The sequence below is a fragment of the Notolabrus celidotus genome, chromosome 1 (genome assembly GCF_009762535.1).
Source record: "Notolabrus celidotus isolate fNotCel1 chromosome 1, fNotCel1.pri, whole genome shotgun sequence".
In the NCBI taxonomy this organism is placed as follows: Eukaryota; Metazoa; Chordata; class Actinopteri; order Labriformes; family Labridae; genus Notolabrus; species Notolabrus celidotus.
In genome coordinates this window covers 19,846,004-19,872,494 of record NC_048272.1, presented here as the reverse complement: position 1 = coordinate 19,872,494, position 26,491 = coordinate 19,846,004, and the positions used below count along the sequence as shown (strand labels likewise).

At 40.4% G+C, this 26,491-nt stretch overlaps 1 protein-coding gene across 1 annotated transcript in view; it reads right to left on the bottom strand.

Annotated features, from left to right (window-relative positions):
* Positions 1-26,491, bottom strand: part of arhgef10la (Rho guanine nucleotide exchange factor (GEF) 10-like a) — a 218,187-nt gene that overhangs the window by 151,367 nt on the left and 40,329 nt on the right. The window contains exons 6-12 of the mRNA XM_034684285.1: positions 25,772-25,899; positions 23,669-23,764; positions 21,122-21,230; positions 16,366-16,466; positions 12,937-13,014; positions 11,458-11,637; positions 8,633-8,749 (exon numbers count right to left, since the gene is read on the bottom strand). Of these exons, the coding sequence (XP_034540176.1) occupies positions 8,633-8,749; positions 11,458-11,637; positions 12,937-13,014; positions 16,366-16,466; positions 21,122-21,230; positions 23,669-23,764; positions 25,772-25,899 (809 nt within the window). The remainder of the gene's footprint in view (positions 1-8,632; positions 8,750-11,457; positions 11,638-12,936; positions 13,015-16,365; positions 16,467-21,121; positions 21,231-23,668; positions 23,765-25,771; positions 25,900-26,491) is intronic.

Genomic DNA, 26,491 nt, shown 5'->3' with positions numbered 1-26,491 from the left:
TATTAAGACAGCCTACAACTAGCATGCCTCCCTCCTAATCTCCTTGTTAGCACACATGTGTGCAGGTAATGGAAAACGGAGGAGGGATTGAGTTGTATTTTATACTGTCTATGGGCTGAACAAGCTCTGAGCTCTGACTTTTGTTACAGACCGGAAGGCGTTATGACGTATGGAAAAACACTGAAAACTGAAACGGCTCGTTTCAGCACACATTTACAGAAAGGTGGAGAAATCAGAACTGGGGCAGAATGGATTTCTTTTCATTTTCGGGGGGTTTGTAGACATTTCGGGTAGAGAACCATTAAAAAGTCGATTTTGCATGATATGTCACCTTTAAGTTCTTCTCATCCAGGTAGGCAACAGAGTTTCAAGTTGATACAGGTAGACTAATAGTGCATGATATCAACACAGTTTTTACCTCTTATAAATCAATTTAAGGGCCTTTAACTTTTCTGATGTGAAACTAGATGTTGCTTCAAACTTGGATGATTTTACATCCTAACAATGTTGTAGAACTCAGGACTCAGCTCGGACTCTAGCACTGATGACTTGGATTGGACTCTAGCACTGACTGTATTCAGACTCTATAGATGAAGAGGATGACTGTCTTATTGTTAATGTTCATTTTTCTGTATGAGGACCTGATAACTTATTCAGTTTGAAGCCAGGGCTTCCAGATGTGTTCACCTGCATGCAGGTTCACGTGCCATCTTATTCTGCAACACTTACTTCCAGGATGGCTTAAGAGGCGCTGTGAATCTTCTGTTTTGCTTTACATACGTTTTACAGTGAATACAAACAAGAACAGTGCCATCGAGCCATCAAACCATAGAATAGAAGATGAGGACAACTTGAACATTAAACAGACATCAGTCCAGGATTAACCCAGACAAGGAAGAGAGATGCTGAAGGTACACGAGCTGCTGACTACCAGTAACAGTCTAAGATGTTTGGTTCACTAACAAGGACCACACCATGGACCTTTCTGGAGTCCCTGAGCTCCCTTGTCTCGTAGGTTCCCCTGAGCTGCTGTAGACGGCCTGCTGCTGTGGACGTTCCAGACTCTAGCTGATATGGACGTGCTGGACTCCAAGGGCAGCTACTACTACACATCTCATCACTATCATTGCTCTCTCTCTCTCTCTCTCTCTCTCTCTCTCTCTCTCTTATTCTCCTCTATCCCTCTTTCCAACCCTAACTAACCCGGTCGAGGCAGATGGCTGTCTAACATGAGACTGGATCTGCTCCAGGTTTCTGCATGTTAAAGGAAGTTTGTCCTTGCCACTGTAACTAGCTAAATAATGTCTTATCCTGTCTTGATGTTGGGTCTGTGTTAATAATTTAACATAGAGTGGTCTAGACCTGCTCTGTTCGTAAAAGCGTCCTGAGATAACGTTTGTCGTGATTTGTCGCTACACAAATAAAGATTGATTGATTGATTGATTGATTGATATATTCTAGACTGTTACACTACTGTTACCATTTTCCTCTTGCAAATACATGTGGACAATTACAATAAAATGTCTCTTCAATGTCACAATTAATGTTTTTCTGCAACTCGACTCATCATCAAAGGCTGTATATCGTCACATACCAGATATCATCAAATTATTTAATATATTCTCATAAAGGCCCACAATGTCCTAAACCATCCTGGTATCTGATTCAGTCAAAATTGAATTTCATAGAACATGTCCATCACTTTAAAGGGTGATGTTCTCCCATTAAAAACCTGAGCATAAGCTTTAAACTAATTATGGAAGTCTATATAGGGCAGGGATTTATTGAATGTTAACTCCTCCTCTTGGGAGCCTTTTGAAACAGCTTGACTGACTGGCAGGCAAAATCACTTTAAAGACTCAAAGCTCCACTTCGGCACCTTCTGGCACTTTTATTATATTTCCTATATTTTCTGTCAACTCTGTTTGCCAAACACTTTAGGGCAAATATTTTGTGCTTGGAGTTAAATTTTTAAGTTGTTGTGAAATCAGGCTGAGGCTGCAAGTTGAATATAGAAGCCTCTAAGTTTGCACAGGTGCACTGTCATGAACTGATGTCGCTAATTGGGCTAAAGAGTTCCAAACTCCATCCGGGGGCCAGACCTCTCTGACTGGAACATGTTTTATTGATTTCTCTTTCTCTGTTTGTTTTCTCTCGCTGCTCTGCTGTCACTCTCAGAGTCATCCTTGTTTTCTGATTGACAAAGTGTTTACTTGTTGCTCCAAAGCTTGAATATTGATTTGGATTACCATGACCTGGAAGACTGAGAACCTTCACAGACATCTTTACTTGTTGCTGTTGGCTAGCTAGCTTGGTTGGTTGGTTAGCCTTCAAATCCCAAGAGGAGGAGGTTGAGAAGAAACACAATAAAGAATGCTACCGAGACACAGCCACAGACCCAACACTGTTTTCTTCCAATATGGGGATTGCCAGTCTTGGTGGCTTTTGGTGCTTTATGCTCACTCTTGCACTGCCTGTAGCTGGTACAAAACGCAGCTGCCCGTCTCCTCACTGGCAAACACAAGCGTGACCACATATACCCTGTCCTAGCTTTGCTGCACTTGCTCCCGGTTGCTTTTAGAATAGATTTTAAAATTGTATTGTTTGTCTTTAAAGCTCTTAATGGCTTTGCCCCTCAGTACCTGACCGAGCTTCTCCATTATCATGTCCCTGCCAGAACACTGAGATCATCTAGTCAGTTGCTATTGGTCACTCCCAAAACAAGGCTTAAAACCAGAGGTGACCGAGCCTTTGTGGTGGCTGCCCCTCGGCTCTGGAACAACCTGCCCTGGCAGATCCGCTCTGAGGGATCAATTGAGGTTTTTAAATCCTCTCCAAAGACACACCTCTTCTCCCTGGCTTTTAACCAAGGTTGAGTGGACATCTGGCAAAATCCTAATTAAATTTCAATTTACTTTATTCTATATTATTTTATTATATATTTTCACTGTGTTTATGTATCCTAGTATTGTATCTTTGGCATTGTTTGGGTTATTTTTGTCATTTGTGCTGCTTTTGATCTGAACAGCACTTTGGTCAACTCCGGTTGTTTTAAACGTGCTATATAAATAAAGTTTGAGTTGAGTTTAGATAGTGAGAACATATTTTCATCAGTTCAGCATGTATGTCCCATTAGCCGGATGCCTACGTGTGGAGAAGGATTGGTGTCTAACCTGGACACTCACTCCATAAGAGTTGGCCTAAACCTCATTTAAGTCACAGCCCTAACCGAGTCCAGCAGGCCACTGTGCCTCATGATGGATTTGAATCAGTGTGTTGATGGAGTTTAGGGAGTGATTTGATGAGGCTAAGTCTGCCAGTCTTGCTCTAGAAAAGTTAGGCGTCACTTGGATGAAGACAGTCGCCTCACTGTCCCAGGGAGCAACTTTCGGGTGAACGTTTTTAATGCCTGATATCATCATCCAGCAACTGTCCCAAAGATTCACCAGCTTAAATGGAACTGTGAACATATTTGAGTCAATTCACCCAAACACACTGCTGCAAGCACGAGATGAGGAGTTACACAGAGCTGCCTGGTGCAGCTCAGTGAGCGCTCATTCTCCAAGTTAAAACTAACTAAAAACCCCTTGATGAGCACGATGGGACAGAATAGACTGAGTGGACATGTGATGTTATTTATTGAGAATGACAGATCAAAGAAAATGGACATACAGCGCATCGTGGACAAGTCCACGGAGCTTAAGGCTCGTCCAGTGGTGAGTAGGCCTAGTTCATATTGTTTTTTTGTTTGTATGTGAACATGTGTGACGTTGTGCCAATTTGACTAAACTTTATAGCTGTTGATACAGTGACCTACTGTGCTCTCATTATATGAAAAAGCTAAAGTGGGTGTCAGAATGATGCGGTCGCTATCCGTGGTGCTGAACTGATTTGAATTTGTGTTGTTTTATTATTATTATTATTATTATTATTTTGTTCTCTTGGTTTGATTGACTAAAACATTTAGTCATGCTTGTAAGCCCAGTGTTTGCGGGCATGTTGTAAAGCGATGTTATGATGAGCTTTACAGTGACCGCAGCCATGTGTGCGTAACGCTGTGCCAGTTTGCACCTGCCTTTCAAACGTGCTAAATATAGACGCAAATACAGCGCCCGCTATCTGCTTCAGGTTTGATAGATCACAATGCATGTGCTAAATGATTACATTTGCATCTCCTCCTCCCAGTATTTTGCGCGTTCTGATGATCTCCATGTATTCTGCATATTCATGAAGGCAAACACGCTAAATGATTCGCGAGTGCTATTTCGCTCATTTGACAGACGCAATTCCTTTTGCTCCCGGTTAGTGCGTCAGCTTTGCGCGTGCTATCAAGTTTGCACGTGTTTTTATACACGCAAACCTTTAGTAGATCGGGCCCCAGGTGTAGTAGGTAGTACCAAAAATCACAAGGCTGCCTGCTTTCTTTGACCATAGGTGAGTCGCCTCAGTGTCCTGTTTTTCTCTGAGTAACTGAATAAAAGTGGTTTCTAGCAGCGTTTGAAAAGATTAGACCTGACTGGCTGAGCAAGCAGCTGCAAATTTCAGTGTGCTGCTCTGCAGAGGAGAGTGGTCAAGCTTTGAGATCACATTAGAGGGCAAAATCTGTGTGAAATAGAGCAGCCTGTGATTTTACTTTCTCAAACAGAAAAAAAGGAATGGATCTGTGAGTTATTATTTCAGGAAAATTCACAAAGACATGGATACAGCTCTCAGTGTTTGGATTACAAAGCAAAATACATAAATCTATTTGAGTTAATCTCTTTTTTTTTTTGACATTTTAATGACTAAAATTGCATACAGATTGTAGCCACGTAACTTTAACAGCATATCAAAAGACTCAGCATTTACCCAACTGCTGGAACTGATGAAACTGTAATTTATGCTAATTATGGGTTAAAACACTTGACACCTGCCTTTGATGTCAAGAAAAATGGGAAATGGACAAGACTGGAAATGTCACAGCGCCTGTCAAGAGGACATTTTTCTTCACAGCTGTTCTGAACTAGATTAGAGCCAAGACAACTTCAGCAGATGAGAAAGTCCTGCCATGTACGGAGAAATGGCCTGTATGATATTGCACCTTTTATGTGCAGACATTTTCTAGAAACTTCATTAATTTTGATATAAATCTCATGGCACACAATGACTTTGAGACTCAACTCAAATTCTCAATGAAACTAAGACGGATGCATGGAGATTCGTCAATTTCTCGTTTTCGTCTTGAAAAAACGAGTTGTTGATGAACATTATCGTATCATTGTGCTGCGATGTGTATGGTTGCGCACGTGTATGTGTGTAAAAAATATGTATAAAATTAACTGAACTTCCAAGGGGGGCAGGGGGCGCTGTAGGGGGGGCTTACATCTAATTTCTCCCAGTACTCAGACTACAAATGGACAACAGGACAAAAATGTCTGTTCCTGTGAGAACAGATTTGTCATTTTGATGTAGAATTTATGAGCAGAGAAGTGTTACATTTCTTAATATGTTGTGGTGTTATACCCAAAAAAATTCATTAGGTGAAATCTTGTGTGTTTTGTCCTTCAGAGCCTCCATAGAAAATTCCTGCAAACCGAAACAAGTATTGAACTTAATAGTCTTCATCCTTGGTCCAGTGCATGTAGTCAGTACTACCTAAATATTTCAAAAGCAATGCAAGCAATGAAGTCTGTCATTGATTCACTGCTTAAACTATTCTGCTGGGCCAATTTAATATTTGGATGTCCTCACATGACCAGTGAGAGCTGCAACAGGCAGATAAAGAGGAACGTTTCCACAGAAATGAAGGGGCACATGTTATCATGAGTAAATGCAGGGCTGTCAGCTATGTGATCTGCTTCTGTAAATCAGCGACAGCTCAATGATGGAGGTCACACTCACACATAAGTGCTGGGGACACAGGGGATTGTTAAATCCAGCACATTAAACTCATTCCCTGGCACCCTCCATGTGTCTTGGCTCTACTTTTACCCTGCTAATAATCCCTAATTAACAGCTACAATATGAGTAAACTTTAAAATTAATTTATTATCTGCTCGCAGAAAGTTGTCAAATTTCCACTTCTCATTTCACATATTCATTAAGTGTAACAATTTCCTGCTTTTGTGGAGAAAGAGTTTGTATTCCTGTTGACATATTTGGCATTCATTGATTTGCAGATTTGTTCGTGTTTAATTATAAAACTCTGGGAGCTCGCAAGATATAAAAAAATATGTCAAGGGCAGATGGGAGAATACAAATGTGATTACAACATGAATAAAGGAAATATTTACTACCTGGACAACCTTGGACATTTTTAGGGTTGCGACTCACACATCGGGTTATGCAAAGGCTTTCAGTGAATACTTAATGCTGGACAATACATATTCACTAAATCACAACACACTTTTATGGACACAAACAACAGATTTGTATACGTGTAAATATCCTCTGTTTATTTCTTCTAATGGGTATTTTTTGGGCTTTGTGCCTTTATTTTGAAAGGACAGCTTGAGAGAGACAGGAAATGAGTGGAGAGATAGGAGTGACATCCATCAACTCGCGCTGTGACCAGGAATCGATCCTGCAACCAATGAAACAAGGACTGTAGCCTCTGACATGTGGCGCCTGTTACATCAACTGAGCCATACTGACCCCCAAACATCCTCCTTTTAACAAAGGATGGAAATCGATACCCTTCATTGTTCTTAAACCATTATTGAGCCTCCTTATTGATCTGTGTACTTATCAATTTCACTATTGATAAGATGACACAACATGTTTTTAACACAACTGGTATTGCTTCTATTGATGCTGTTTTATTTACCTTCCTCCAACAGCCGTTTTACTGACTCGTCCTTGAACACATCACAATGTAACCTTATGTCACCTGTTTTAGTTCACTAACAAGCATTCATTATGTCAATTTCAGCACAGACTTCAGAGTTTGACTGATATTATTAGCGTATATCCTGTAAATTGCTGTAAAGTTTGTGTGAGATTATCACGGCTGCTTTAAGTTGTAGAGGAGGAGGATGACTGTCCTGCAGCAGCAGAAGTCAGAGTTGACAGTACTCTCAGTTTGAAGACAGTCAAAGGTGCTGCTGATTTATTTGCAGCACACTGCTTATGTGCTTGGCTACAGAGGTAGTTTCCCCTTAATTCCAAGAAATTATCTTGCATCATCAATAACCTTTTACTTCCTCCTCATCATTTGCTTTGGAGACAAACTCTAAACTACACAAAGAAGAATTCTGTTGGTCAGTTTTGTGCATTGAAAGCTATATGTATTTAGAGTGATTCAGTATTTTTTACTGTATTGGACAATGAATGCATGTTTGAGCTTCATCGATTTAAATTAAAATGACCTGACTTGACTCGAGATCTGACGTTACTTCATAGGACCTACGAGGCTGAAAAACAGAATGGATAATCTCAAAGGTTATTGATTTCTGGTTAGGAAAAATGTTGAACTGAGTTCTTCATCAACTGGATTTTGACCCTCATGATCAGTTTTGTATCATGTTGTATGTTCTTTTAAGGCTGCAGTGTGGGTGAAAAGCATAGACTGTATAAATTATGGACATAGTATCTGTGACGTCACCCATCTGTTTGTGAAGCTCTGTTTTGAGGACAATCGTCGGCAGCAGCTATATTGGAAATGTTGAACTCAACAAAACTGCTGTCGAGCTAGTGTGAGGTAAAGAGGCGGGCTTTGAGTCTCCTAGCGAACAGCTACAGTGTTCCTAATAATCCATAAGCTTAACCTCTTTTAAATTGCCGCGTTATGAAAAAATTCACCCTCGTACAGTGTGTGTCGATCAAGAAATGAGCTATCCAGACTACACTCGTCTTTTGTACCAGGTTGTAAACATGTTTATTTCTGCTGTAAAGATTGGCTTTTTTGAATTGGTGTGTGTGTGGTTTCCGGTACTTCCGGAGCCAGCCTCAAGCGGACACTTGATGAACTGCAGTTTATAACACTTCCGCATGGGCTTCAATTCTCATGGACGGAGGTTTCTGCTTGGTGAAAAGCCCAGGACAAATTTCTCACCTTGTAGAAACAATAAAGTTCATCTAGAACCCTGTTAGTCTTATTATTTAACCCTATTGCTTTGGGCTTTTGCTTGATTCAATATCTGCTCAACATTACAAAAACAGAGGGTCTTCACCCTGTAAAGCCTAAAATATGCCAAAAAAATCAAATTCTTTGAAAATTGAGTTTTTATTGGACCTTCTGACAAATAATTTAAAAATAAATTAAATAACAATTTTCATATATGAATTTTCCTTTGTATCATATTTGATACATCTGACATTTTGGTGTACATTTTTGGCTCAAATTCTCTCATTTTTTAAACAAACTAAAACATATAAAGACAAACTTTTTAGCCTATTAATCATCATGATACAGCAGGTTTCATATATAAAAATACAATATACGCTACAAGTATCTCAATTTGTACTCTAAATATGCCTAATTAATTCATGCAAACATGTTCTTGAATAATAAAAAGAGTGGATGTTGCTTTATTGAATGCATAATTTATGAAATTTAATGAAATTATGATTGACAGATCTCTGAATAAATTGCCTTATATATCTGCTGTATCAAATACTAAAATCTTTACTGAGTTTAAGGTTTGAGCCTTACCTTCAAGAATTCCAGAAACGCCGGTTTGGACATGCACGCCTTTTTGATGAGAGCCATGGCATTAGTGAAGTTGTTCACGTACTCGCTGTAAACATCCAGCACCATGGACTTGGAGAACTGAGGGAAACAGAATCAAGCACAATTATCCACATGTGTACAAAGAATAGCTGTAAAATAAGAGGTGTAAGTGCTTTGTAATGTTTGCTGTTTTGATTTTACACCATCATCCATAAACACAGTCACGTATTTCCTTCTGACATTCTGAAAGTCTGGCTCTCTGCGCCGTTTGCAGGAAGTCCTGAAGGTAATTTCAATGTAAAGAGGGGCTAGAAAATGGACATTTAAGTATAGTGCTTTAAAAAATTGATTTGTTTACGAATCCTGGTTACTGCAACAACCTTCACGAGCCATTTAAGGGGTTGTCCAAAGAGGAATGAGGTAGCGGAGTGTGAGAGTGTGTGTGTGTGTGTGTGTGTGTGTGTGTGTGTGTGTGTGTTGGAGGGGGTGTGTTTGTTGTGCGATTACATTTATTCCGTCTCCTCAATTAAACCCACACCACGCAGTTGATAGAGGCAGTTTGAGGAGTGGTGGGAAATTAGCAGACTGCATGAAGGCATCAACCCTCTCTGCTTAAAACCTTTCTCAGGATCATGAATAGCAGGTGTTACAACGACAGCCTGCAGGTAAACAGCTCACACTTTCAGCCTCACATTCAGACACGGATGGTATATGAAACATAGAAGAGTGGAGAAGATGGGAATCAAACTTCGGACCGTTCTTTCCTTACATCTTCTCCAGTCTCACATTAAGTGAGGAGTCCTTTATTGCACTGAGTTAGGCGAGACAACAATAGGTACTACAACAATAGGTACTACCATATATATTTATATATATATGTGTGTGTGTGTTTGTAAGTTCACAGAAGTTTAGTACTACAGCCAACAGCAGCTTAAAACTAATGATGAAAAGTATACAGTTTTTAAGGCACCAGTATCGAGTGGGTGCTTGTCGTTAGACATACTTTAATTTAGTCAAGGTGCATTCAGCTCCGGGAGAGAGAAATAAAGGTATTGTAACGTCCCGAGGTTGTAAAATCCAAAGTTTTCTGATGCAGAAATACAGCTTGAGGGGTTCATGTGAGGTAATGTAACAGGGGAAGAGAGCGTGGTGAGTGATGAAGTCTTGAAAACATTTGGAGTATCATCGCAAAGTCATTTCTTCTTAAATTTCTGAACGAACCAACAGCCCTCGTGGATGACCAATTCCACCCCTGAGCTACAAACCCCCCAGTGCACAAAAACTGGCACGTGAAAAAAGGTCCAGGTCAATGAGGAACACGCAGTCCCAGCCGTAGACTGTATAAATAATGGACATAGTATCCATGACATCACCCATCTGTTCTGCCCTACAAAGGCAAAGGCTAACTATACATTTGGTCAAAATTGAGTTAGGACTAGAAGTGTTCTTTGAGACATCTGTTTTATCATCTGACAAAGTCTTATGGTTCAACTGTGATGTCAAATTTGCAGTAACTACAAAATTCAGACAAAAACCAAGCCAAACTGCAGTAAGTGCTGTTACTGCACTCTGGCTTTGTATGACAGTAAGGCTACAGTGTTGTCATACAGAGCCAGACTACAGTAACTGCACTTACTGCATTTTGGCTTTGAACAGCAACAAAGTAACGCACTACTGTAGCAAAGCCAAACAAAGCCAAACAGCAGTAAGTGCGTTTATCGCTCTGTCTTAGTTTAAAATTTCTTGATCGGGACGTCTCTCCGTTATCGAGGGGTTAGAATTATTCCAACAGTGGTGAAAAACGTACATCCTGCAGGTAAGCCTTGGTTAAGCCACACACAGATCCGCACCAGTCCGGTCTCCAAAGGATGTTTTGTCACAGAAAATCGACAGAGGAGTGACATTCTATTAAATATTTGCTCCCATGATGTCAAACACTCAATAAAGTTACTGTTGCAGCAGCCCTACCGCTGCACCGGTGAAAGCAGGGTTGCCAGGTCAGATTCAAAACCCACTTCTGAGGGCGTGGATCTAGCTTACCTGTTGCAACTTACCTAAAATCCCAACTCCTAAACACCTGAAATATGTTAGAAATTAGCTCCGTAGACCCAAGCTGTTTTTTGAACCAAGCTGTAAACATCTTTATTTCTGCTGCAAAGAGTCTTTTTTGAATGGGTGTGTATGTGGTTTCCGGTGTTTCTGCAGCCAGCCTCAAGTGGATTCTCGATGAACTGCAGTTTATAACACTTCCACATTGGCTTCGTATTTTGAGACCGGAGGTTGCCGCTTGGTCCCAGCACTTTTCTTTTCCAGTGCAGCCTCATTTGATGGTGGCTCTCAGGATATCAATGGAAAATCACAATAATGACCAGCAGAGAAGGAGAGGGTCAAATCTGTCCCTCTAATGGGCAAATAATGAGCAGACCTTATGGATGAGCACACCGAGACTTGTAACACAAAACACCATTATCCTAGTGCCAAAGTTTGTGAACACACATCGCAGAGATCACTGGATGCCGTGGAGATATTCATCACGACTGTAATTGATTCCATGTTTGGGTAAACTATCCGTGTTTGCTCGATCTAAAAGCTGTATCTCATTATACTTGTGCCGGCTGAGATTGTGGTGTAAAGTTAGAGGGGATGCCAAGAGAAAATGAGCGTCTTTAACCAGAATGCAAAAGTCCTTGATTGCATTTCAGACCAGAACAAACAAACACACACACATATAGGGCAGCTAATTAGCCTCTGGTTTGCATTTCTACTTCTCACATATGATTCTAAAACACACACAAACACACGCTCACCGAGGCAACAAATAGGTCCCCGATCTTCTCGCAGCTGTCCCATTCAGCCACACGTGACGCCAGTGCGATCTGGAACATGGAGTGACACTGTGTGATCTCCCTGATCCGGTAAAATATGGGCCGGATCTTCCTCGGACTCAGGATGCGTGGATCAGCTTCCATCAACGGCCTGTGGTATTCCTGGAGAGATTGTGAAAGAGAATCTGTTTTTTATTCATGTCGATAATGTGCTTTGTGTGTGTGCTTTGTGTGTGTGTGTGTGTGTGTGTGTGTGTGTGTGTTTGTGTGTGTGGGCGGGTGAATGGGTGCTTAAGATGAATCAGCAGACCACCTTTTATAAGCTTCTCTTTCTTTCAGCCGCATAAAAAGACAATAAAGGGGTAACAGACAAATATCCTATGAATCGAGGGAAATGAGGAAACAAAGCCTGGAAGCACATCAATCCAAAAGATTCACCCATAAAAAGAAGCATTAGCTGCCAGCAAACATGTTCAGAACTCAAGGTGACTTGTAATCATAAAAGCTGGAATAATAATGGCGAGGGAAGAGAAAAAAAAACAGCTCCCAGCAGAGCTACAGATGCAAAAGCAACGTGGTGAAAAAGGCATTGATTGATTCCTCCGTCAGCACTCATGGGGATATTAGCATAGCCTACAGAAATGAGCTGAGGGGCTCTTTGTGGATGGTATTCTTTGTGGAAGCAAGTAAACATGACTTCTTTGAATCTGAATATGTTGAAGTGTAGTTAAAATACTGTGCATGTGCCAAATATGAGGTATAAAAACACTGTCCAGCTTCATGAATTAATCCAAAAGAGCAGCAGAGAAGGATTTTGGCGTTGTGCAGGTTTTTATCTCAGCAAATGATTCATCAACAGAAGGAACGCGAGCAAGCAGCACAACATGAGCGACTGTGCAATCTGTTTTACAGCATTAATGAAAGATAGAACATGCTCCGTCTAATACCGCTCGTGTCCTTTCATCTCTCACGTTATCGGTTTAAAGGCACTGAATTTAGCACTTGGCTGGACTTTGTGAATAACGAGATATTTCAAAAAGCTCACAGAGAACCGCACGATCGCGTCACTCCACAACAAAAGTGGGGCATTGTGTCTTGAAAATGAAAGATTTTGCAGCATATAAGGCAGCTATTGATTGCCGGTGATTCGATGCTGCTTTTATTTCCCTGTGATGAGGAGATAACGAGTCTCCTTTTTGCCGCTGAAGAAAGAGAGATTAAAGAGGAGAGGTTGCACCCCATCCTGTGCACGCCTGACAGTCCTTCTCTCTCTCTCTGAGCCTCGGCACAACGCCCCCCCCCACAGACATGAGCATGGCTGTTTTATCAGGATTATTTATGCTGAGACACCTCAGTAATTTGATGGATATCACCGCTTCTCTGTTGGGCGTGATTCCTAACAGTTAAACGGTGAAGATATTGCATGTGGCAGAGGAGGACAACAGGGACTCCGCAGCTCACCTGCATTATTCTCCTCAGAGACTCCAGGTAGCTCCGCTCGCTCTGAATGATGGAGCCCAGGATATGGCGTCTGACAACCTGCACAGACAACAGACCGGTCAGGGAAATGTAGCAGTAAGAGGACATGATGGGGCTGCAGTGTGCGGTGTGCTTTCAGTTAAGCATGCGGCAGGGTGATGGATGGCACTGTAATCATGTGTTTGTCATAGGAGAGAAGACTCAAAGAGCAGCAGGGCCTCAATCTGAGGACTGAATGTGTGTGTTCATGATATGAAAGCTGCTTCTTCTCCTGCTGTTCTGCTTTATAACATAATACAAAGAACAGAACAAACAGATAAGGGACATACTAAAATAACAAATGCATATATTTAACATGACAGCCTGGAGCTTTCTCTTCAGGCTACTGGGAAACGAATATGTTCACAGAAATGAAAGATATTAAAGCATCTGGAAGAAACCTTCACTTCACTTGGTGTCAGTTTTTCAGCACTTCTGCAAAACTAGAACAAGTGTCATAAAGATCTTGAACGTGCATGATGCATCTGTTTGATGCAGATGTGTGTCTAACATGAGTCTGGTCCTGCTGGAGGTTTCTGCCTGTTAAAGGAAGTTTGTCCTTGCCACTGTAACTTGCTAAATGCTGCAAAGTGCTCTGCTCATGGTGGATTAAGATGAGATCAGACTGAGTCCTGTCTGTAAGATGGGACTGTTTGGAAAGAGTCTTGAGATACGGTTGTTGTGATTTGGCGCTTTATAAATAAAGATTAATTGATTGATCTATTTATAGCTATAAAAGACTGATAACCATTTAAGGACTACATCTGCAATGATGCTTACATTACTGATCAACAGAACATAATTTATTTAGGAAGAAAGATCAAACTTGCAGCTTCCAGTCTCTTACACTACAAGATATGCTGCGTTTCTTTGATATTTACAACAATAAATAAAGAATCTCTGGGTTTTGGACTGTTAGTTGGACAATAACAAGCGAGCTGAAGATGTGACTAGCTTCTTAGAAATGTTTCCCTTAAAAGATGAATTGATTCTTCCTTAGAAAAAATAACAGCAGATTTAATGATAAAATAATCTTTAGTTGCAGCCTTGAAACACACTACATTAACATTTGTATTGTCCATTTCTAACACCTTGTTTAGCCTAAAACTCCCAGATTTGGTCCTTCTGTATCAGCTGTTTTGTCAATGAAGATGACAGTATTCAAAATCCAGTGTCCATAAAGGTAAGTCAACATAAGCTTTACATTTAAGATAAGTTTCTTTGCAGTAATGTTTGTTGTGGGCTTGATGAAAGGACAGTTTCTTTTCTTTATTTATTACAAACAATTTATTTATTCCTTCAATAAATGATCTTTTCTTTTGTCTCTTTGCTGCCTACATGTGTACATTATTATCTGAGTAGAGGGTGATGTATAGGGGACATACAGTTGTGCTCATAATTTTACATACCTTGGCAGAATTTATGGTTTCTTGGGTAGCTTCTGTTGTCTTTATGATATGAAAAAAGTAAATACAGTTGTTTGATAAAAAATTTGCTTCACCCAACCACTAACCATTAGTGAAAAAAAAGTTTTTCTCTTATCATTCATATTCTCTGAAAAATGGCCAAAAAAATCCCAAATTCTGCCAGGGTATGTAAACTTATGAGCACAACTGTACAACAAGGACAGGTTGGGCTGGATCCCAATGCAAAGCAGAGGAGTCTTTTCTCTCCCTGAAGGGCTCTTCTGCTATAACAACCTCACTATACATAGTTCCCCTCTACTCCACGGCTACTTGCTACCATGTTCTGTTATGTTATGAAGTGTTTACACCATCTTCAGCTTTCTTTATTTCTCTGTTAATGCACCAAGTTTTTGTGTCTATAATCCCTCCTCTCTTTCCTTTGCATAGACCAGGTAACATCAAATAGAGCAGACTTCTTTCTGCACAGTGAAATGTACGGTGGCCCTGAAGTGCAAATCAAAACAGCAAATCAGAAAACTACTACTTCTTCCCCTTTGGTTAGTGTCATAGTGTTTTCTGATTTGCCATTGTCTTTTCTGAATTGCTGTTTTGTCTTCTGATTTGCTGTTGTCTTTTCTGAATTGCCGTAGTGTTTTCTGAATTGCCGTAGTGTTTTCTGAATTGCTGTTGTCTTTTCTGAATTGCCGTTTTGTCTTCTGATTCGCCGTAGTGTTTTCTGAACTGCCGTTGTGTTTTGTGATTTGCCTTAGTGTTTTCTGAAATGCCGTTGTGTTTTCTGATTTGCCGTTTTTTTCTTCTGAATTGCCGTTGTGTTTTCTGATTTGCCGTTTTGTCTTTTGATTGGCCATTGTGTTTTCTGATTTGCTGTTGTGTTTTCTGAATTGCTGTTGTGTTTTCTGATTTGTCGTAGTGTTTTCTGATTTGCCGTTTTGTCTTTTGAATTGCCTTAGTGTTTTGTGATTAGCTTTTGTGTTTTCGGAATTGCCGTTGTGATTTGCACTTCAGGGCCACCGTAGATATGATTACAGTAAGTCCTCCAATTATCTGACTGGAGCCTCATCCCTCTTCAAAACAATGGTCATCTATCCAAAAATAAAAGACCACTGCTACGAGGTATTGACGTTTAGAATCTACTAACACAGCCATGTAATAGAGGAAATGACCTCGTACAATCCCTGCTCTGTGAGGTACTACCCACTACTTTGTGATTACAAATACTTAAACATAGACTCTTCAGTCTGAGCGTGTAAAACAGTCAGTCCCTAGAGTCAGAAAAAAACATGGTGGAGCAGCGTTAAGTCTTTATGCACCACATGTCTAGAACAAACTCCCTGAAAGCTGTAGGTCCGCTCCAACTCTCACCTCTTTTAAATCTAAGATTAAGACTTTTTTATTTGCCACTGCCTTCTTATCTTAGCTTATTTTAACTAATTTTAAATGCAAATTTAAAAAATACTTTTAAGATCTTTCTAATTATCCTTTTCTTTTCTATGTTTTATTATATTTGTCATTTTAATTGTGCTCTTTTATGACTGTCTGAATGTTTCCAATGCTTTTAATGTTTTAATGTAAAGCACATTGAGTTGCCCTCGTGTATGAAATGTGCTATACAAATAAAGTTGCCTTGCCTTGCCTTTGTTGGAATCAGACCATATAACAGCAGTGACAGGCATTAAGAAATGTGTGCATATACTCAGCTGTCTTTAAGCTGATGTTGTGTTGTGCTTGTATGGGTTATAAAAAGGCATCAGTATTAGATTAAGACTTCTTCCTTAAGATTTAAAACCCCTCACAGCAAATTTAACATGACAGCCTAGAGCTGTATCCCAAGGCTACTGGGAACAGAATGTTTTCACATAAATGCACGATGTTAAATACAGTACTTTCTTCAAATGCAGGCTACATTTATCTATGAGGAAATTTGTGCAAAAGCTGTCAGCTGCACCTGGTGGCTGGTCAGCCCCTCCGGCATGGGGCTCAGCTGTGGGGGAGGATGCTTCTCTTCTGACACAGCCACATCCAGGTACCCGGCATCGTCTTCCTCTTCTGCACACATTCAGAAATGAAGGAGAGAAAAAAGATTGAGTAAGGTTGAAAAGAGAGTAAGTGTTTGTGTAAGACAGACAGGGAAGTACAGAAAGGCAGCCTTCAGATCTCACTGCAGCAGGAGACACACTGCGACACATTAAAGGGGACATATCATGCTTTTTTCATCAATATATATTGGTCTAAGAGGTCCCAAAAACATGTCTTTAAAGTTTATGCTCAAAAAAACACTTTGAAATCAGATTTTGGCATGCCTGAAAAGTCCCCTTCTTCATTCCTCATCAGAACACTCTGTTTTCCCTCTGACCACGCCCCCTCCGGAAGTGGATGTGCCTCGGCTCTCCAGCACGTTGATCTAATGTTTACATGTTGGCTGAATATACACGGCTGCTCAGAGATCGCGTTACTTCAACCCTCTGAATCTGATCCTGATGGAGAGGCGCCTGTAGCAGGACCTTTCTGAACGATTGGTCACAGATTTAGTGTTTCTTGTTGTTTTATTTGTCAGTATGTAGACGTGTGTCTTGGTACACAGCTACGAACATGTAGCTATGTGGCTATGCTAACTAGCGCTAGCACTTATCCATGATAAATAAAAATCATCCACTAGATCTTCAAATCTGCAGACGTGGGGAGTAAAACCGACCTCTGCCAGAAAGGCAGCAGGACCTTTTATGAAGGATTGGTCACAGATTTAGTGTTTCTTGTTGTTTTATTTGTCAGTATGTCGACGTGTGTCATGGTACACAGCTACAGCTACAGCTACAGATACAGCTACAGCTACAGCTATGAACATATAGCTATGTGGCTATGGTAATTAGCGCTAGCACCTATCCATGATAAATAAAAATCATCCACTAGATCTTCAAATCTGCAGACCTGGGGAGTAAAACCGACCTCTGCCAGAAAGGCAGCAGGACCTTTCTGAACCATTGGTCACAGATTTAGTGTTTCTTGTTGTTTTATTTGTCAGTATGTCGACGTGTGTCTTGGTACACAGCTACAGCTACAGCTATGAACATGTAGCTATGTGGCTATGCTAACTAGCGCTAGCACTTATCCATGACAAATAAAAATCATCCACTAGATCTTCAAATCTGCAGACGTGGGGAGTAAAACCGACCTTTGTGTTTATTAAGACAGCCTACAACTAGCATGCCTCCCTCCTAAGCTCCTTGTTAGCACACATTTGTGCAGGTAATGAAAAACGGGGGAGGGATTCAGTATTATTTTATACAGTCTATGGGCTGAACAAGCTCCGAGCTCTGACTCCGTGACAGACCGGATATTGTTGTTACGTAACAAAAACACGGAAGTCTGAAACGGCTCGTTTCACACACATTTACAGAAAGGTGTAGAAATCAGAACAGGGGCAGAATGGATTTTTTTCATTCTCGGGGGGTTTGTAGACATGCCAGGGACACATATTTCAGGTAAAGAACCATTAAAAAGTCAATTTTGCATGATATGTCACCTTTAAGTATATCACCTCTACAATATAAAGAAACTCCTATACTGTTGGAAGGGGAGAGAGGGGGAACAGCACAGGAAGGAGAGAGAATAGCAGAGACCTTCAGATAAAAAAAACTTTAAAAACAAAAATGTATCTCTGCAGGAGGGAGGGAGTCGCACAGATGTGTGAAAAAAGACAGTTCCAACACATCCTCGTCTCTATGTTGGCACGAAACATTCAATCGTCTCAAAACAAACAAACGAAAAAGAAAAATCCCCACTTCACCCATTACCATAAAGATACCAGAAGCTTCCGCTGTTCCAATTAAAGACTTTGGAATGATAACAGAGGATTGGTGGAAGGAAATACAATGCCGTGAGATTTCCCTCGATCAACACCTAAAAATAGCAGCACTGGCCTCTTTACCTCTTTGTGATGGCTGGAAGATTCGTCGGAAGCATCGGTTTGGTTTCTACGTTTTACTAAAGCTGCTCCGTACTCCATTAACAGATGCTAATCTCTCTGTTTTGTTCGCTGAGGGCTCCTACACTGCAAATAATTCGGCACTTGCCAAGATTTGAATTCTTAGATTGAGACATGTTAGATGAGTTACCCTGTTTTTAGAGTTATTTACTTGTTTTTAATCTTTGTATGTGTGGTTGAATCTTTAATTGATTATGTCTTTTTTGGCTCAATTAGTCTGGGAATCTTAAATTAAGTGAACGACTGTTACAAAAAGCTACATTGGTTGTCTCACCTAAACTCTCATCAAAATAAAACTTGTTTCAAGATTGAGTAACAACTTTAAGTTGCTTGATTTAAGAATAACACATAAGGCATCTATGAAATGTTGCCAGTAATCGAGCTTGTTGTTGTGGTTCCTGCAGAAGCATTTAAAATGTATATTCTAAGAATAAGAACTGGTTTAAAGATTTTAGTTTTAGTTTTAAGCTGGATTACGATTTATTTTAAAATGAGCCAGCTTATATCAAGAAACTACGATGGCCCTGAAGGACAAATAAAATTTACAAAAGATGAAACACTTTTACAAAGTTGGAGACAAATTTACATTTTGGAAAACATTTTTACATTTTATAAAACAAAATTACATCAGCAAAACACTTTTACCAAGGCCAAAACAAATTTACATGTAAGAAAACAAATTTACAAAAGATGAAACACTTTTACTATTTCTGAAACAAATTAACATTTCATTTTTACGGAAAGGGAATGCACCAAATACCGGAAGTGATTGAGTGAGGGGTCATTTAGTTTATTTTGATGGAGAGAAACCAAACGGAACGACATAGTTTACATATTAGGACAACCTCGGGTCTCAGAGAGAGGTGTCAGACCTCAGATGAAAAAGCATCATGTCTCCGCAAAACCTTCATCATGTGTCAGAATTCAGATGAAACGGCCCCAGACCACATAGCCTCAGGCTAAACAGAGTCAGGCTAAAAGGAGTCAGACTTAGTGGTAAAAGTGTTTGTAAAATTGTCTCCAAAAAATAAAATTGTCTCCAACTTTGTAAAAAAATGTCATCTTTTGTTAATTTTGTTTTATGAAATGTAAAAATGTTTTACAAAATGTAAATTTGTCTCCAACTGTGTAAAAGTGTTTCATCTTTTGCAAATTTGTTTTGTCTGTGAGGGCCACCGTAAGAAGCAGCGTAATCACAGTTTTCTAATAGTGAGTCATTTTTTACTTAAATATTTGTTGTTTTTCTTGTCCCCATGCCATAATTTGCTCAAAGTAAGTATACAATATAAATAAGTGAGATTTCCTTTGCTTATATTTAGTATATTTAACTTATAACTGTGCCGTAGGAAGTTTGTTTTCAAGTAGTAAATCAGCATATTCTACTTATTTCAACCCTTTTTAATACTTTTCAGAGCCTGCTTATTTCTATATTTAACAATCTCATTTTAAGATTTCTTGTCAAGTAAAATTAACTTGCTGCATGGACAGATTGTTTAACCCTCCTGTTATGTTTGTTTCTTAGGGACAGCAATAATGTTCCTGGGTCAATTTGAGCCCGGGGCGTATTTAATGATCCAAAAGTGTCAGAACCCAAAAAAACTCAAAAAAACATTTTTTAAATCTCATTATTAACTCCATTACTAACCATTTAAATCAATATTTAGTGCAATGGTGTTCTTTAATTCTCACAGATCATGGTTCAATGAGGATAATATCTCCACGGCTCATCATGTTCTTACAATTCTTATGAAAATTCATGTTAAAGCTTTTTTTAATGTATATTTGAAAGACCTAAATATAAATACAATAGTTTAACATGACATAGATTTTTGTTTATTTCATCTTGAATTTTTTTTATGAAGTGATGTTGATAAATTAACAGGAGACACCTCTTCTGTCACATGCTGCCCATATTTTGATGATGCATTTAGCTGGCTTGGAAGGTATATGTTTCCTAAAATGAAAGGAACCTCTGAATGCCTCTAGCCTTTCATCCACTGTGACATTAGGGCAAGGGTTATAGAGTAGTGGAAGTTGCTCTACCCACTTGTCCCTCACTGTTCTAATGGCTGACAGCATGTCTCTCTTTGATCCCAGCTCCTGCAGTCAAATGGCCTTAGGCAAGGAATGTTCATGTTATATGTTATTTACACTAATTAAGCCAAGCAGAAGAAGTTTCATGCGAAAAAATACTTAACATTTTTTTCGATTTTGGAACTTTAAAATGGGTCAATTTGACCCACAACACAACAAGAGGGTTAAGAAATGTTCACCTTGACTTAAGTTTTTTCATCCTATAGTTAAGCTACCCTTTTTTGCAGTGTGTAACATAACAGCGGTGAGTCTCTTCATCCTTCTGCTTCTCACACATCACAAAAACTTCCCTGCATCACCCGTCTTAAAACCGAGGAAGACTTTCTGTTTTATTTATTATATTTAGAATCAGTGAGATCTTTCTTTTTCATGGTGCTTTCATTTCCCCCTAAAGGGACTTGTATAAAGAAGAAGTCAGACTTTCTTCCCTATCTGTCTTGAACACTGCTTTGGCTTGGCGAGCTTTATACATGAGACACTGCCGATAGCTCAAGGAGTCAACTGTAAGGAGTTGCACAAGCCAAACTTCAGAGTAAATCACCATGCCTAAAAATAGTCAGACTTTCATCCATAAAAAGCCAGCTGACAAACATTTCCAACAAGTTCTCAGACTACCCTGCATTACCCAGTTGGTCTTTTCTCTGCAGGAAGGAAACTTTGCGCATGACAGCTATTTTGGTCTTTTCGAGCCCATCCTTCGTCCCGCTCCTCGCCGCCTTCATGAGCTGCTGGACCTGGTTGGAAGGAGCACACATAAAAACAAGGGAGGAGCGTTAGAGCGTGAGGAAAGTGTCACGCTGCGGAGATTTGATAACCTACGCTGCTCCTCCGCAGAGAGATGGAGAGAAGTGGCGCTCAGTGGGCTCATCATGAATCTCACCATCTGCGACTCCCTGCGGGTCCCTGTGCAGCCTCTAATCAGAGTCTGTGAGCATATCATGGAGAGATTATGGTGACAGAATGAGCTCCACGTCTGAGTAACAGAGCTCAGTGTGAGAGAATTCAGTTGACCACAAACTCCACCCTGAGCATCACAGAGGCCCTGCAACCAGACTCCACAGGCCTGGAATACACCCAGGGTGGCAGTATTTTTAAAGGATGCTACTTCAGGAAAGTAGGTCATTAATTGGGGGCAGGCTGCACTGGTGTTTATGGAAGTAAATATGCAGAATATTACTTAATAATTCATGTGTCCCATGAATGCGTCATGATATTAAACCAAGCAGGGAAATATAGAGAGAGAGAATGACAGAGCGTCTCATAGCAAAGTCACAGTCCAAAGGAAAGCCGGGAAGCATGGTGCAGAGAGTCGGTGAAAGCTTTGAGCCAGCTGAGGATGTAACACAGCTTAATTCAGCTCCTGGAGAACAGAAATCCTAAAGACAAACATATAGCAGAGAGTTTTCAGCCCTGCGAAGGAACTGTGTTTTTTAGGGCCCTAGGATTTCAGGAGGGTGAGAAACGTGTGCATTTGATATTAAAAAGGAGCCAAAATATGGATACATAGAATAAAAAAGCAGCTATCCCATAACATTATTATTTAACGGCACCTAATGGCCCTGTCACACCTTGACGATTTATCCAGTGAATGCCGGCGTATAAAAAAATTGGTGAGTACACTGGCGTACATTGTATAAGTTATAGGTAAGTTTTTTATAAGTTAAGAGCATGCTGAAGCACGCTGATATATGTCGTAGTACAGCGAGTAAGCTGTATGCAGCGTATGGCTCATACGTCCGGCATACGCCTGTCATAAGTTGGAGGTAAATTACATGATTGTTGACACAAGTTCACACCATAGACTGTATAGATAATGGAAGCCAAAATATCCCATTCCAGAACGCTGCCATCTTGTAAATTTTCTGCAGCCAGAGTCTGCGCAGTAGGGAATGTGTGTGTTTCCACGGTAACAAGCTCCGCCCTACAGCGTACCTTCCCTAGGTCCTACGGAGTTTCTCTCTACGGCAGCTGTCAATCAAAGTAAACCCGGATGTAAAACCCCTTTTTTTAAACTCTAATAACTAATAAAAAAGAAACTTTTCAGAAAAAAGAGACCTTGAACACAAAACAGTCAAATAATAACTGCATATCACCACAGCATACAGATGTGAGAAACACTCGAATGACGTGTAGTTTTTTTTTTTTTAAGTTTGACCGCAGCCCCATTCAAATGAATGGGGGAGACAGAGTTTTTTGACCTATACTGCAGCCAGCCACTAGGTGGAGCAGTTTTTGTGGCAGCCTCACTTCGAGTCGAGCGAGATGGCATCTATGGTACACACGCAGAGCTGTGTGTCTGCGTGTGTGAGTGTGAGAAGCCTTGGAGCCCTCACTCAGTGTCAAATAGCAGAGCCTCTGAAACAGAAGCTGAAGCCAGCATGTCGGCGTCTAGTAGTGTTCAATGATAAAGCTGGTGTTGTTGAGTTAAATGAAGTTCAAAATGTTAAGTGTAACTTCTTGTAAAGACCAGAGGCTGTGTTCCTGCTGGTTTCACTCCTCTGACACTCTCCACGGCTCATCATGTTCTTACAAAGAGAGACTGCAGACTTTTTAACAACACACAATTTTTTAATCCCCAATGAAAGTGCATCTAACTTCACAAGATATACATCGTCATTAACGAGCGGCAGCCTTTTTAAAAACTTTGTCGGCATTATTACGCTGCAGCGAGCTTTGCACAAGTGGACTATAGTTGGGCATAAGTTATGAATATGCTATGTATACGCCAAAAATTGCAAAAAACATCAGCGTATGTCAGTGTTTTAGAGGCATTTTGATACATAGGGAAAACGCTGGCTATATCGTCAAGGTGTGACAGGGACATAAGCCAATTAAAGAGTAAAAAACACAAAGTTGTTGTGTTTTTGTGTCAATTATAGGCTGCTAATGTGTTTGCATGTCACAGAGGGTGACGTTTAAAGTCCAGTTCAGATCAAAGATCCGTGATGAAACAAAACATGTTGATGGAGTTCCCACTGATTTATATATTGTTGATTTTTTCTTCCAGAATGTTCAGATTTGTTTTCCATCCATCACTTAATTAGACGTTTTCTGATAAAATGTGTTAAATTGTGCAGCTTATTCTTAATCAATAACATGCAATCTGAGTAAATCTTTGCAGATATCAAAGAGTCCTGTTCATAACTATGTTCACTTGCTGCTGGGAAGATACCTTGACATCATAGTTGTTCTTGCCAGACAGCCTCATGGCCAGTTCACGTTTGGTCTTGGCGCATCGATCCCTCAGCCGACGCACTTCAGGGGTGAGCTACAGGTGTTGGACAGGGACAGGCGAGGGACAGCGGAGGCACAGGAGCAGGGCGCGTTTAGCCACACAATGAAGAGGTAAGAGGGGGAAAAAAAGGAAGAGGAAGTAGAAAAAAGGGAAAACGGAGGCAAAACAAGCTAGCCAACACTGGGAATTAATCACAAGCATAGAGAGTGAAGGCTTGGAGTTATTCTGTGTGGGACTAATCGACACTGATTTATTGAGGGATGGGAGGATGGGTGCAGGCAGTTTAAGGGCAGATATTAAGGAAGTGAACTCTGCCTCTGCTCTCTCTTGAATTAAGCAATGGACTGAACAAGAGGAGGACTTCAGGTACACTTGGTGGAGAGTTAATCGGGTGAGACTAATTAAAAACAATGTGTTTTTGATGAGGGCTGAGCTATAAGTGTTCCTGGGACCTAATAGTCAAGGTCTCTTTATTAATTGTCCAACCAGTGCAGCAGCTGAGTCCCTCCTTTTGCTCAGCAGTCTGGCACAAGCATGAGGAAGAACTTTGTTGGATTTCTATTCGGGATGGGCAATGATTTTTGAGTATTCGAGTATCCGTTCACTTTGTAAAAATCGAAGAGTTACTTTGAATATTTTCTCATTTTAAAAGTACAATTTTTCATTGTTTTCCCCGGCGCCTGGTTGTAATACAATATACAGCACAGTATACAATACAGCAGCATGACGAGCGGGCACTGACAGCAGCTGTCTCGATCTTTACGTCTGTGTTTCTGTGACGCGGCATGTGTTTACATTTTACAGTCATGCTCAGTCTCTGAGCTTCGCGTCGGGGGTTCAGCATCACTCTGTCGGGATTCTTTCTCACATAAAAACCTTCTAACCCTACATTATCCCTTTCCTATAGCCCCCGTATGGCGGGAATACCGTGTTACAACCAGTCACTGGTAAAAAACATGAAACATTTTACGTTTCAAATGAGAAAATATTCAAAGTAACTCTTCGATTTTTACAAAGTGAACGAATATTCGAATACTGAAAATCATTGCCCATCCCTATTCTGAATCTCACACAACTACACACGTCTTTCCAGAGACTGAGCATGAATAATGTAAACACACACGCAACGCCGCGTCCAGAAACACTGACATAAAGATCGAGACAGACTCTGTCAGTGCTCGCTACTAGCAGCACCTCGTCCTGATGCTGGTTAACACAACTGCCACACAAACGGGCTGTTAATGGGACAGGTCTGTGTCTGTGTGTGTGTTTGTGTGTGTGTGTGTTGGGGGGGTTATTATTCGACTAATCGAATAGATGCCAATGATTATCAAATAATATTTTGGCTTGAAATGCTCATCCCTAATTTTCGTATCAGAACTTCAGATAATAAATACCTGAGAAACTCATGCTCATCCAAAACTGCCAATGTTTCACTTCCTTTGGTTTCTGTCTTCACCCAAAGCTTTGATTTAACTCTGTTTTCCAATGAATTAAATCCTAATAAAAGTATCCTCTAATGTAAAAATAATCAATACATTAATAATGATTCAACTCAGCAAAATACTTTCCATTAGTATGACTCAAAAAGTTTCCCTCTGCCTGCACCGGTGCATGCACGTTGAAGGCCGGTGGAGCATTAAGGGAGTGCAGCACAGTGTGAATGTGAGCACAGTGCCATCATGTGGAAGGACGACACTGTGTAGCAGAGCTGCACAAATCTGATGAACAGCATCCTTGGCAGAGGAGAGGAAGAGATCTGAGGCTTTTCAAACAGAAATGCCTCTTGTTTACTTTCATCCCACAATGAAAGTATAAATCCTAGACAGCCCGTTATACATCTTTTATGTTCTTTATAGATTCCCTCCAGTTGTAGACATAAATAAGGACCACTATGCTTGAGGTGCTGGGGATGAAATATTCTGCTTGATTGTTATTTAAGTGTTGGAAAGCACTGAAAAGATCAAGGTGTCATTTCAAGTAAACTGAAAAGGTTGATTTAAAATAAGTCATGCACGTGCACACAAACTGTGACGCTACCTTGCTCTTTGTTGGTTGTTTGGCTTCGTTATCAGATTGCTCGTCATAGCTTTCAAACTCACTGGAGCTCCATCCATTGTTTGCATCCACAGGACCACTATCTCGCTGAACGTCCTCATAGATCATATCTGCTCAAAAAAGAAAGATATCACACATCAGAAGCTTCCCATCAGATTGTATGAGTGTTAACCATAGACTGTATAAATAGTCGACGTGGTATCGATGACGTCACCCATCTGTTTCTGAAGAGCTGCTTTGAGGCCAATCCTTGGCGGGAGCCATATTGCTGCTGTGGAGCGATTATGACGTAAAGAGGCGGGCTTTGAGCCTCCTCGCCAACAGCTACAGTGTTCTCGCCTGTCAATCAAGTCAGCTGTGCCGCTCATTGGAAGACTTCTGATCTAAATATGTTTGAAACTGCTGCGTTATGAAAAAATCCCCCCCCCCCCGTACAGTGTGTGCCGATCGAGAAATTAGCTATCCAGACTACACTCGTCTTTTGAACCAGGCTTTAAACATGTTTATTTCTGCTGTAAAGATCGTCTTTTTTCAATTGGTGTCTATGTGGTTTCCAGTACTTCCAGAGCCAGCATCAAGCGGATCCTTGATGAACTGCAGTTTTTAGCACTTCCACATTGGACTCATATTTTTAGACCGGAGACAGCCGCTTGGAGTTATCTAGGGTTGAAAAGGGGTGGAAAACTTTCGGTAAATTTCCAG